At 40.6% G+C, this 13,259-nt stretch overlaps 1 protein-coding gene across 2 annotated transcripts in view; it reads left to right on the top strand.

The window, feature by feature from the left end:
* REEP3 (receptor accessory protein 3) overlaps window positions 1–12,620 on the top strand; it is a 46,988-nt gene extending 34,368 nt beyond the window's left edge. For both annotated transcript variants that reach the window (XM_064145202.1, XM_064145203.1), the window contains 3 exons: window positions 4,732–4,879; window positions 7,111–7,262; window positions 8,765–12,620. In XM_064145202.1, coding sequence (XP_064001272.1) covers window positions 4,732–4,879; window positions 7,111–7,262; window positions 8,765–8,821 — 357 coding nt within the window. In that variant the 3' untranslated portion in view covers window positions 8,822–12,620. The remainder of the gene's footprint in view (window positions 1–4,731; window positions 4,880–7,110; window positions 7,263–8,764) is intronic.
* Window positions 12,621–13,259: the final 639 nt, after the last annotated feature.

The following is a 13,259-nucleotide window of genomic DNA, read 5'->3' on the forward strand; positions in this document are numbered from 1 at the left end:
TTTGGTGGTACTACAACTGCTAAGATATTTTGAGGGCTGTTTCTGCATGCCTTTTAGACCTCCTGAATCTGCTGCTTTTTTGCTGGTTCAATATTTTTCTAATGGCCTTGCTCGGACTTCCCCTTCTTGCTGAAGGCATGGCAGATGGAGGAGGTGTCTCGCAGCCAGCTGTGGCTTACAGCCATTATCACTGAGCAGTTCAGCTCAGCAATACTGCTTTCATCCCTCCTCCCTGCTGGGACTGCTTGGCGTGCTGCAGAGGTCATTCACAGGACAGCAGTCCCTCTCCAGGTTGAGAGGGATCAGAAGTCGTTCCTTGCCAGCTCCAACTGGATCAGGGAGAGAACAGCTGGGAATGTGGGTGCTGCACTCTGCAGCTCCCTGGCCACAAAACTTCAAGCAGCTCTGGATGCAGAGTCCATTGAGAGCTTGTCCAGTGAAGGCAAACAGCTTAATTTAGTGATTCTGACCACTGAGGGATGCAAGGCAAATTTATCCAAAAACCAGAGTCCCTGGGGCAGACCACTGTGTGGTATCTGTTTACAGCAACTTCCCTGGCTTAAATGTGTAGGCTTTGAAGATACATGCTCAGTAACAAAATGGAGGGCATTTCATCTATGAGGGTCAACTGATGAGACAGCATACTAGTAGCCTATGAGAGTCTGAGGAGTCCCTTAAATAAGCTATATTTACCAAGAACTAGGTTTAGAAACTTTGATCATTACTTATAGGAACTATTAAAATAATGGGACACCAGTGCAGACCTGGCAACTGCTCTGTCATCTTCTCATAAGCAGTATCTTAGGGCTGTGTGGGGAGAGGTGATGGCTGCTGCTATATCAGTAGCATGGGTATAGAAGCAAGAGATTCCCCTTCAGCTCCAGCTGCAATTGTATTGCTCTACCTTCTGTTTTGTGGGCAAATGTCTTGCTAGTAATTCTGAACTTTCAATCAAGACATCAAAACTCTTAAAGCATTAATATCGTAAAGTGGTGTCCCAGGTTAGGGCAGATCCCTCCCCTGGGGAGAATAAACTCACCACAAGACACATTTTTTTGAAAGTCAGGGAAAGATGAAATTGTTTTTCTTACAGTGTAAGTATAACAGTGAAAAGAGAGATAACAACTAAAGAAGGGAAAAAACCCAATACAATAACCTTAAGGGAGATGGGGGAGGGGTCAAGTGATGGTGAAGCAGCAGCAGCCAAAGCAGCAGCCGGGGAAGATAGGCAGGTGCAGCTCGAGCAGCAGAAGGGGCAGAACAAGCTGTGCTTTTAGACATTAAGCTCTTAATGCTCCAGTGAAATTATATTAACTTATCTATCGTTGCCATTATATGGCCTATCTCTGGAGTGTTCATCTCTCCCCTATGTCTGAGCTAGAAAATCAGCTCAAAGGGCCACAAGTGAATATTACCTCCACATTTCCAGTAGCAGAGAGTATTCAATCATGTTTTCTGCAGCAGGAGAGCATTTAATACTTATTTTGAGCTGGAGTTTCCTTCTGAGCTGATACTAAGTCAGATCCTGGTGGGATGCTTTGTTGCAACAGAAACCAACTATCTGCTACTTTTGAGCATGGGGGTGGTGGAAGAATCTTTAAAGAACCTTCATAAAGCTATGCCATATGAGCAGAGTGATCTACTTTTTCTGCAGTTATTTTTCACATGTAAAATTTCACACCTGCACAAGAGCACCACGGAATTTGTCCTCTAAATTAGGCTGTGCAGCACTGAAGTAGAAATCAGTCATGATTTGGCTCAGCTGGATCTTCCTAGGGGTCAGGTAGAGACATCATTCAGACAGAAGACTGGGGTGGCCTGTATGGAATATCTCCATAGGATTAGTATTATTGGTGACCATAGCTGTGCAGTGCAATAGTGCTTGTGCAGCCTTCATTCCTACTGTGACTTTCAGGCATGTGCTCTGCATCTTTTATTCGTGTATGTGTCCTTTCAAATTTCTCCAAGTTTGCTGTGTGTAACTTGAGCAGAACTTTTTATTTTGGCAAGTAGCTTTGGAATGCAGAGCCTATTGTAGGAATCCCTTTGGTCCTCCCTAACTGAGTCAGTGCTCCAAAGGATTCACAGAATGTTAGGGGTTAGAAGGGGCCTTGAAAGATCATCCAGTCCAAATGCCCTGCCAGAGCAGGGTCACCTGGACTAGATCACACAGGAATGAATCCAGGCAGGTTTTGAATATCTTCAGAGAAGGAGATACCACAACCTGCCTATGCAACCTGTTCCAGTGTTCTGTCACCCTCAGTGAAAAAAATTTTCCTCATTTACATGGAACTTCCTATGCCTCAACTTCACCCTTTGCCCCTTGTCCTGTCATTGGGAATCACTGAATAGAGCCTGGCTTCATCCTTCTGATGCACTCACCCTTTACATATGTATAAATGTTAATGAGGTCACCCCCCAGTCTCCTCTCCAAGCTGAAGAGCCCCAGCTCCCTCAGTCTTTTTTCGTAAGGAAGATGTTCCACTCCTTTAAACATTTCTGTGGCTCTGCCCTGGACTCTTTTCAAGGAGTTCCCTGACCTTCTTAAACTGAAGGGTCCAGAGTTTGTGTTTCAACAAGCATATGATTGGTTAAGGGCACAATGCTATTTTATGGTACGTAGCTGACTTTTTTCCCTTTTGGAAAACAAAATTCTGTATCCAAAGCTGCACTGAAATGTTAAGACCGAGCAGTCTCAGTTTGGATCTAGTCCTCTGCCTAGAGTGAAACAGGAAATACAGGAATTCTTCTTGGTGTGTTGTTGTAATCTTAATTCTGTTATCCTGTATGAATCCTAAATGTCTTGTTGTAGTATTTTGCATGATGAATTAACTTGGTATGCAACTGTTGTGCAAATGTCTTTCTACGCTTTTGCCTCTTCCCAAATCCAGCCTCTGCCATTACTTTATTGTAGATTCTGTCCACATTTAGTGAGTGGAGTTGTGCTAAATTAGTATGGATTCCACTGAGAACCAGCTAGGTCTCTTGTACCTGTTCATCAGTGTTCAGTGACTGAGACCTGAGTCTGGTTGCATCTCTTCAAGCAGCAGACGCAGACTGATCAAGCCTTACATTTTACAGCAGATACTTCTAATTGTTGTTAAAAGCAGCAGTCCTGGTTCTTCAGCTCTCTAGTGTTTTAGTAGCTGACTACACATGCTCAGCTGGTTCTTGATTTGGTTTGCTCTGCAAATGGTTTTCAATTCAAGTAATGGAAGGACAGGATTCCTGCCTTGAGCTATTTTAGGGAGCAAAATTAACTTAGGGATGTGTAAAATAGTTTATACATAGACTGTATAGTGTCCATAGTGCATTTTAACTCAAAGGCAGCCTTCCTACTACTACTCATCTCATTCTTTCAAATAGAACTCCTCATTTGAGCACTAAAGTAGCTAGTAGTGGCAGAAAAACAAGTAAAATTTCACACACTTTCTTCTGCAACAGCATCAGCATAAAGCAATTCATGCACCAGTGGCCACAGACGTTTGTTCCCACTCTCATGACAGCTGTTTGCAGATGGTAGACCCACACACTAAATTACTCTGTGTTAAAAATAGCCACGCCAAGAGAAAAAGAGCCAAACCCTTTAAGCTTGCATGGCTACCAGAGGCATGCAGACAAAGTGGCTGAAACCTAATATTAATTTTCTCATCACCAGCCCTTAGTAAAGCATGTAAAGCTCAGGCAGTGCACTACACAGTCAACATTCACTTAGTTTAGTTCTTAAAACACCGTTCATACACTGCCACTAATAAGTAACTAAGAAAGTGTTCTTACAAGAGATGTAGAAGCCTTTACTTTCCTAGATGCTCCTGCATCTTGAACCCTTGCTTCAAGTGGGGAATTATGCACAGGCTTGTCAGACTCTCTGAAAGAGTTAGGTTTTTTCCCCTCATATGCCAGAGTGAAGAATTAAATGTTATTTCAACATGACATTGAGTAATGTGCTTGTTCTTTTACTTAATAAATTAATCTTCAGTGCTTTAATAATGACATCATCTGATGTAAAATGAAAGAGCTGCTTGACAACTCTTCTATGCAAAGGGGAACTTTCTAGATGCCTCATGTGCAAAAGATGTAAAAACAGAAGAAATATGTTCAAATGTGATCAGTTTTTGGGTTGGCATGTTGTCGGTAAAGCTACATCAGTAGGAGAACTTGCCAGCCTCCTGTCCAGGCAGCACCTCTTTGGTTTGTGGTTTCAAATTTCTGTCAACTAGAGCTGTTGCAGTGCTGCCAGTTTCTCAGTTAATGTTACAGAGTTTATTTTTAGCACTTCTTTTCTTATGTATGTCAACATTTCTGGAAGGTAAAATATAAAATAGTGGAAGAGTGTATTTGTCCTATAGCACCACTTAAAAAATGGAAGTGTTAAACTCATTGTCATGTTACTGAGCACTGCTAGAGAAATTTTTGTTTGATGTGAATTGAACGTGTCTTTTGAACACTTGTCCTGGCCCAGAAAGCCATTATTAGGTCAGACTGAGGGAGTGAAATGAGACATTTTAAATGGAACTGCTAGTTTATCTGTGAGTGTTTTTGTCTAGGAGCAGTACACAGGTGAGATTTATGGTTAAGTTTGGGCACAAGCAGTACTTAAAGCAAACACAAGTCTACTGCATTCAATGAATTTTGTAGTGGAACAAGGAAGCATGGGCTCAAACTTCTTGACCTGTCTTGAACAGTTAAGTGTTCTGCTTTGTTTTCACATGTGCTTTTGTTGTATTTCAGAGTCAAGGTGCAATAACTGAGAAACTGAGAAGTTTCAGTATGCATGATTTGACTACTATACAAGGAGATGAGCCTGTAGGACAGAGAGCCTATCAGACATTACCAGAAGCAAAAAAGAAAACCAGAGGCTCTGCAAGTGAATCTTCAGGTAAGTTGTGTTTCTAGCTAAAAGAACAAGTTACCAAAGACAGAACTGAGAAAGCAGAAACACAGTTACCCTGTCTAGAAATGGAAAAGGCCTCAAAGTGTAATTCCAGTACACTTTAATACAGATAACTTGGGCAGGATATATTATGACAGCTGAAATGCTCCCTGAATTATTTTCTTCTCAAAACCACTAACAGTGTAGTCATAGTCTGCTCCCTACTCTCATCTTTGTAATTAGCAAAGAGAGTTCTTGGCCAAAGCAAAGCTTAATTGGAAGTTAAAAATAAGAAGTGATTAAGTGGTGTTTCTGTGACTAACATACAGAAGTTAAACATGGAAGCTCAATTAAATGGGAAGAGGAAATTAATGGAAATTAATTCAGTGGGTCTGTAATGGTTCAAAATGCAGAATCCCTATCACCACCATTAAGTTGTCATCCACACTCAAAAGATAGCATGGTGACAATATGTTTTTGCAGAGGTATTTTATTAGACTTATAATGTGCAATAAAATCATCATTTTGTCCTTGAGCCTGTGGTGCTTGAAGGAAGGTTCAGTGGAAGGCTGCCAATTGCACCTTTTTAAATGATGAGGCTATGATGTAAAATAGTTGGCATTTCCCACAAAAGAAAAATGCCTCTTGTTTATAGAAGCACTAAGGCTGGAAAAGATCTTCAAGTCATCGAGTCCAACCATAATCCAACTGCCACGACCACTAAACCATGTCCTGAAGTACTGTATCTGCATGCTTCTTGATCACCTTCAGGGGTGTTGACTCTACCGCTTCCCCTCAGCAGCCTGTTCCAACAGCTCACCGCTCTCTCATACCTCCACTTTGACAAGGGGTAGTTGGTTGTGGACTTTCAGAGATCACGTGGTAGCCCATGGAGTTTTTGAGACTGCAGCTGTTGTACAGCATCTGTTCCTCAAGGAGCATTAGTTACCTACCTGAAATAGCTTGGAAATGCTCAGAACCTTAGAAAAGGTCATTGAGGTACGGTGTATACTGTGCAAATAAACTCCGATTGCAAGATTCTATCTCATGTCAGAATGCTACTTGAACCAGCTAGGAGTTCCTGTGCAAGTTAGTTGAAAAGGCCTAGTTATATGATCAGTGTGTCTTAGGATGACTGAGATGCCAGTAAGCTTGTTGTGAAAAAGGCAAATGCATCGTAAGAGGTATGGAAAAAGAGAGATAAGGAAGTACCAGTGTTGCTGCAAAGACCCTTAGTCAGAAACTCTATTAGTAGCAGATACAATTAAAATCTAAGTTAAAAAAAAAATTAAATTGTATTGGAGGCAGAGATGTGGCCTCAATAAAAGGGAGAAGAGGCAAGTCTACCTTAAGTAGCTGTGGAGTAGGTGAGTGTGATTCTAGTTCTCGGATAAAAAGGAAATTACCAAAGGAAAATGATGTAATTAAGTGTAAAAACAAAACAAAACCAAACAACTGCCTTAAGATGACGTGTACATTGAATGTGAGTAAGTTTGGCTTTGGAGAGGAGGAGGTCTCCCTGAATGTTACAGCTTCTGGGTTTGGGAATGGCCTTATAAAAGGAGAGGTTGGTGAGAGAAAAGAACCAGACTGCTTTTGGGACCTTCTTGATGGGTGTGTGGTGAGATTAGGAGCCTTTGGAGCCTAAGGAGCTTTTCAGGCCGTTTTTAAGCAGTTTGCTCCCTCTAGTGACAATCTCTAGTGCAGTTTTGGTCCTGTTTGTGCAGGATGCAGACAACCCTTAACAAATACTCTAACATTATGCCGATCTGAGAGGAAGTTTGGCATGCAATATGCAGAGAGGTACGCAAGTATGAAGAAAGAGCCTATGAATCCTAGAGTCGTTTGTATTGGAAGGGAGTTTTTGAACTAATGTTTAATGTCTTTCCCGTAGGGGCCTTGGCCAAAACTCTCAAGTGCCTCTCAATGGTGACCACTGGGTTCTTTGCAGTTCAGTGTAAGGCAGATGGTGGTAACAGACTGATGGTTTAATTTCAGGCAGTTGAGTCACCATAACATTACATAGCTATGAAACAAGATGGGTTGTTGCTTAAAAATGGCAGAATTCTAAATAAGAAGCTCCTGAGTAGATGTTTAGCTGTTTTTAAACAGCTGGCAGACTGACCATATCTCCTAAAAGAATAAAGGATGTGTGTTAAAGATGAAACTCATGGCTTGCTTAGAAAACCTAGGAGTTAGTCACTTCATAAACATTTTTATGAAACTGTTCTTTAAAGGTTACAAAACTCCACTGGAAAAAAATCCTGGGGATGATAAAACAGATGAAGAGATGGAAGGGACACATTCAGAGGATGAAATGTTTGCTCAGAGAGGTCTTCGAAGGACTCAGAGCATGAAATCCGTGAAAACTATTAAAGGCCGTAAAGAGGCAAGTATTGTCTTGAAGTATGGAGTTCAACCATCTACCTTGGCCTATTTAATAATGCAGAATTGTTTTGTTTTCTCATTACCCTTAGAGAGGTTATCAGTGATAGCTGGGTTGTAGAATGTGAAATGGAGAAGCAAGTATGCGATGATAACATCTGAGCTTGAAGCGCTTGTACTTTGGGGTGCTTAACAGAGTTAGCTAAGAGAGGAAAAAGGGAGAGGAGATGAGATGACATAGACTGTGCTTGTAATGCTATTTGAGCCACCAGCAAACCCAAACTCCAGGGACTGGTCACCTGGAAAGGGGTGTGGATAGCCATACTGTCACCTGCATTTGCATAGCTTGGTTGTGCACACTTAAACGTTTGGTGGTTAATTAAAGAGTGGGAATTCTTTCAGTTCCCATAGATACATGGTCTCCTTGGACTTGTAGCCTGCCAAGAGAAGATCCTTTGTGAGATACTAAGTGCTTTATGTTTGCATGTATCACAGCTGAAAGATACTTCAGGATAAATCTCTGTAGAATGTCCTAAAAGTTCTTTGGTAATTCTGAGGAAACAGTTCAGGCTTACCCTGCTAGCTCAGTTCACACAGAATCACAGGAGTCTTTGAAGATCATCCAGCACTGAAAGGTCAACACTAAACTGTCCCCCTAAGCACCAGGTGCAGGTGCTGCTTGAACATCTCCAGCAATGGTGACTCCACCACTGCCCTGGGCAGACCATTCCAGTGTTCCAGAAGCCTTTCAGTGAATTAATATTTCCTAATATCCAGCCTGAACCTCTGATGGCACTGCATGTAGCCATCTCCTCTAGTAATGCCATTTGCCATCAAGGAGGGGAGGCTGTCCTTGTTGCTCCAACCACCCTTCAGGTAGCTGTGGGGAGCAATGAGGTCTTCCCTCAGCCTCATCTCCTCCACACTGAACACCCTCAGCTCCCTCAGGTACTCCTCCTAGGCCATGTGCTCCAGGCCCTTCATTAGCCTTGTTGCCCTTTTCTGGACATGCTCCAGTGCCTCAATGTCCTTCCTATGGCAAGTGGCCCAGAACTAAACATGACTCTTGGTGTGGCCTCACCATACCAGTGCTGAGTACAGGGAGATAATCACCTTGCTGTTCTGCTGGCCTCAGTGTTTCTAATACAAGCCAGGATGCTGCTGGCTTTCTTTTCCACCTGGGCACACTGCTGACTCATGTTCGGGTGACTATCAACCAAATCCCTCCGGTCCCTCTCTGAGTTGCAGCTTTCCAAGCACACCTCCTCAAGTCTGCAGCTTATCATGGGGTTATTGTGACCCAAGTGCAGGACCTGGCACTTGGCCTTACTGCAATTCTGTTGAAACTCTCTCATTCAGTCATAGGTAGGTTCTCCTACTGAAACTGGGCTGTCCAAAGTACATTTAAAGGTGCTTACCAGATTGAATTAGTGGGAAGGTAAACTGCATGTTCTGCCTGAAGTGATCTCAACTCTTAAGTTACAATTCTTTTCCTTTTCTCCTCAGATACGGTATGGATCGTTAAAATACAGAGTTAAGAAGAGACCCACTGTGTACTTCTAAGTGTATTGCACAATGCCTGCAAGAGAAACTGCTGTATTGTAATGACTTGAATTCAGTGTGTCAAACGTTAAAGAGCTGTGGGTGATTCATATAATGAGTATATATGAATAGGTATGATAGGACTTGGGTTTATGAACCTAAATTGTGTAACTGCTTACTGTTTAGACTTAAATCTGGACAAGTTGTAGTGTGAGTTTCAGCACTCCTTAAATGGAAGTTAACAGGAAACAACCTTTTTTTCAGAGGTACTGAACAGACTGAAATAATTACAACTCCAGTTGAATTAGCAGAAGTTGTAAGGATTTGGAACTTGTGAAAATTTGACCTTTAGTGTCCCCAGGTTTACATGTAAGGATAGATATACTTGAAATACATCTCTTGAACTACAATTCCTGAAAAGGCCTTAGTGTAATATGAAGGACAGTGGGTGATGGTGGGGAAGGGAAAGAAAGGAAAGACAAGGCACAAATGTTCTATCCTTAAAATCATCTTACAACATAATGCCAAGCTTCTCAAACTTAAAAAACACTAATAGGTGCAAACAGGAGGTACATTTAGCACTTTATGCAAAACTGTGTAGTTTTGCACAGTCACTGATTTACAGCTGCACATGTCATTTTAGTGACTTCTGAGGTTAGACTTGTCTTCTGAATGCCAGCAATTCTTCTATTTCTTGTTCTTTTAAAAAATTATCTTGATGGCTGAACTACACTTAGGGTACTGTAGATAACTGCTATGCTTCATAATATCAGGTGCCTTTCTATGGCAGTGTGATTTTTCTGTGGGGGGTGGTTTTCTTGTGTGGTAGTGGTTTTGTTTTGTTAATTGTTTTGTTGGTGTCTATCTTCCTCCTCCACCTAGAGAGATACCAGTTTTTGGTTAAAATTGTGGTAACTAACACTTTATAGCAATTCAGTGACAGACCTCAGGGATCTGATAAGCCTATCACCTGTGTATTACAAATCATGTTGATGTGAAGGCATGTGTGATATTCAGGCCCTGGTTTGGTTTTGCTCTATGTTGCTTTGAGAGAGAATATATATATGTATGTATGTATATTTCCTATCATAGCTGGATTCTAAAATTGGCTGTTTAGTACTTTCTTATATTGCTGAAGGTATTACTTAAAAATACGTATAAATAGCTTTTCTTGGAGATCTAGCCAATTTGGCCATTTTAACCTAGAGTCCCCTGGCATAGCTGTTTGCACAGAGGTTGATTTTGCAATGTCATTCAAAGCAGGGACTTGACAAAAGGACCTTTTGAGGTTCCCTTTGATTCTGTTTTCTGCAGTTCTGAGAACTAGTGTGATTTTTCATTTTCTGTGTGACTGTTTCTTCTGTGGATTCAGGAAGAAAACACTCACTTTCTGTAGATAGTACTTTATTACTTGGCTTGGGAAGAGATAGTGTTACTTTTCTCATAGAGAAAATAGCATGTGTCTCCTATTATTCTTGGATCTCTGACTCCAATCCTTACACCTTCCCCCCAGATATGACAGTGAGATGAAAGTCTGCAGTTCCTTATATTACAGATGCTTGCTGCTGGTGGGCACTTAATGGCTTGTTAACGTATACTGGCATTTGAAGTAGTCTTCTGTAGACTTCAGGTCAGGATTTGAGTTGTATGGGTTTCAAATGCAGCTGGTCTGTATTGGTGTTTTGTTATTCTCTTGCTGCTGTAGACATTAATAAGCCAAGCACAAAGCTGTGGTCAAATACCCTAATGCTGAATGTGCAGTGCTTTCAGTGTCTCCAAGCAAGTTGAACTCTGTAGTAAGAAGCTGCAACAGTCCACGTGATGGAAAGGCTAAATCTTGCATTACTTAAAGATGCAGATTTGTAGCAGAAGACAGGAAAGCTGTTCTGTCCCAGTAAGTCCACTGCAAAAATCTCATCCTCTAACCGGAACTGCTACTTGTGATCCAGCTTTTATAAAGGAGCTGTTGTTTGTGAAGAGGCAGTCATCAGAAAGGTAGCCTCCTTGGGGATGGTTCATCACTTGTGCTCCCCCAATGTTTGTCTTTTCCATCCATTTCCCTGAATGGAGGGAATGTGTTTTAAAGCACATAAAATGATAGAGCAAACTAAAGCTTTTGTGTCTGCATTTTGTCCCTATTTGAAAGCTAGACTAACGTGGGCCTTGGCTGGAATCTCTAACTTACTCTCCAGTTGGGTGTCCTCCTTCAGCACTTGCTGTAACATCTTTCTTTAACATATCATCTTTGTTTTGTTGGCAAGCATGGCAATATAACTGTCATCTTTCTAGAAATCAGAATCTGCAGGAAGGAGCATGATAAGCCTTTTTTCTCTTTTCTTAACAAGTTCATGTTGATCTTGTTCTGGGGGTTGTTCTCTTCACATTTCCAGGGTGAGAGATCCTTTGAGTATTTCAGCCTCTACCATGCTTCTGGTCAGTAAGTTGCTCTACATGCCCTTATCTACTGGAGGTGACTTTTGGCAGGTTTAAATTGCTAATTAAGTCTTGAGAAAGGCTAAATAAACTCTGCTTTTTCTGAACTATGCATGGAACTAGGAAAGCTGGCAGCATTATTCATATTCATTACTGCTTGCATATAAATGTACTTGTATTCTCTCATACTGCCCTAAGTGATAAAACTTCCAGTGTTTTCCTAACACCTTTTTTTCAGTCCAGTGTCCTGCTGTAAAAATTCTTTTACTGACAGATTTATTTCACTCTTCAAACTCATCCTGAAACTGGTTCACTGTGTGGTATTTTTTTTTCCCCTTGCTGTTCATTGTCAGCTGCTGCTTGGTAGGGCACAATGGCATGATTAACTCATCCTAGTGATCGGGATTTCTCTTTGCTTGTTGAATTCAGTTTAGTTTGGATTTGAAATATAACACAATCTTGTAAACTCTGTGTACAGGAAGTTTTGAAATGTTTTTTTGCCTTAGCAATTGCAAAAGTGATCTGTCTAGGTCTTACCAGTAAACTTCTTGGGAAAATGTTCAACAATTCAAAATTGAACTTGCTGTTCTTTTTGGGTTTGATAGGTAAAATATATTTCATATCAAATTGCACCATCTGACAAAGCTTTTTCCTAAGAACTGACTGCCACCACCAGGACTGCTAATATATCTAAAGAAAAGCTTTGCAGGCTGGTTAAAAGTACTTTAAAAGAGAATATGTACTTCTTGTTAAATCATAGAAAGGTTTCAAGCCTTTCCAAAAGACACCTGAATGGAATCTGATTCCTTAGCAAGAGCCTACTGTGCATGATTAAGTACACAGTTTGACATCACACTGGCTTCAGTGACAAAAAAGCATAGGCCAGACTCTGATCACAAGGTAATTGCTAATAGTAGCTACTTCATGCTAATTGCTTTGCTATGTGACAGTAAGTGAATATTATCCCAGATACATTTTGCAAACTATAATGAATTTTTAAATGATCAGCAGGTAATTTGGTGGAACAGAATGGTGGAGTAAATGCTAGATGCATTTAACGTGCTGTTCATGACAAAAGATGCATTTTACTTTTGGTGTTGCTTTTATTAATGGGAAGTTGGTATTTTAAAGTATTTTTCTACAAAAATGTGTATATGCAAAGGCAGTACTTCAGCATTTTTCAAGAACTCATATTTTTAAATGCTACAGACCAGAGACTGTCTACACTGAGACTGTAGTAGCTTTAAGAAGATGCAATGTCAGCTTTAACTTTTATATTTTAATAACAACTTGCTGTCAATCTGTTTACATATTTGTAGATGGGAAAGGTTCATTGAGCTTTGACTTATCTTGATACTATCTCTAATAAATGCTGCTTTGAGCAGGATGCAGTGGGTATTTTATTACCTGAGTTATTAACAAACCGGTCACTATGTAAATCTGTGTTCTTTATTGTAGGTATTCCAGCATGGGAGCAACCTATCTGAATTTTAAAGAGACTTTTAAAACTGTTTGCAGTGTGACTTCAGCTGTCATTGAGGTTTTGCCTTGGGGCCTGGTGGGTGTTGATTTAGACTTACAATTACTCTGCCAAGGGCAACTTGAAAATACCATGTTACCTATTTCAATTAGATATTCATCTTGGTGTAAACTCAAAATAAGATGCTTAGTCTCCTAAAACAATATGACTTCATGGAGAACTCTTGGATTTTGTTTTTTTTCTAATGTAATTAAACCACTTCTAGTGTTAGGCTAGTTTTTATTGATGAAGCTTTAGTATGGTTTGTGCCAACAAAGAAATATTTACTTTAGTATTTCCTAGTCAAAGTTCTCCTGGTAACCCAGAGTGGGAGATGCATTGGAAAAGTTAGGCCTTTCCTTTTTGAAACCTCACTTCAAGTAAGCTGTTAACACCCCTAGCAAAATGCAAGCAGAAAACCCTCAGTAACCACATTTTTCTGAACTTTTTTTGCAAGATGTCCTGATACTGCATCAAAGGGAAGAAATTCTAGATGTGGTTAATTGA

Source organism: Pogoniulus pusillus, chromosome 6 (genome assembly GCF_015220805.1).
Source record: "Pogoniulus pusillus isolate bPogPus1 chromosome 6, bPogPus1.pri, whole genome shotgun sequence".
NCBI lineage: Eukaryota > Metazoa > Chordata > Aves > Piciformes > Lybiidae > Pogoniulus > Pogoniulus pusillus.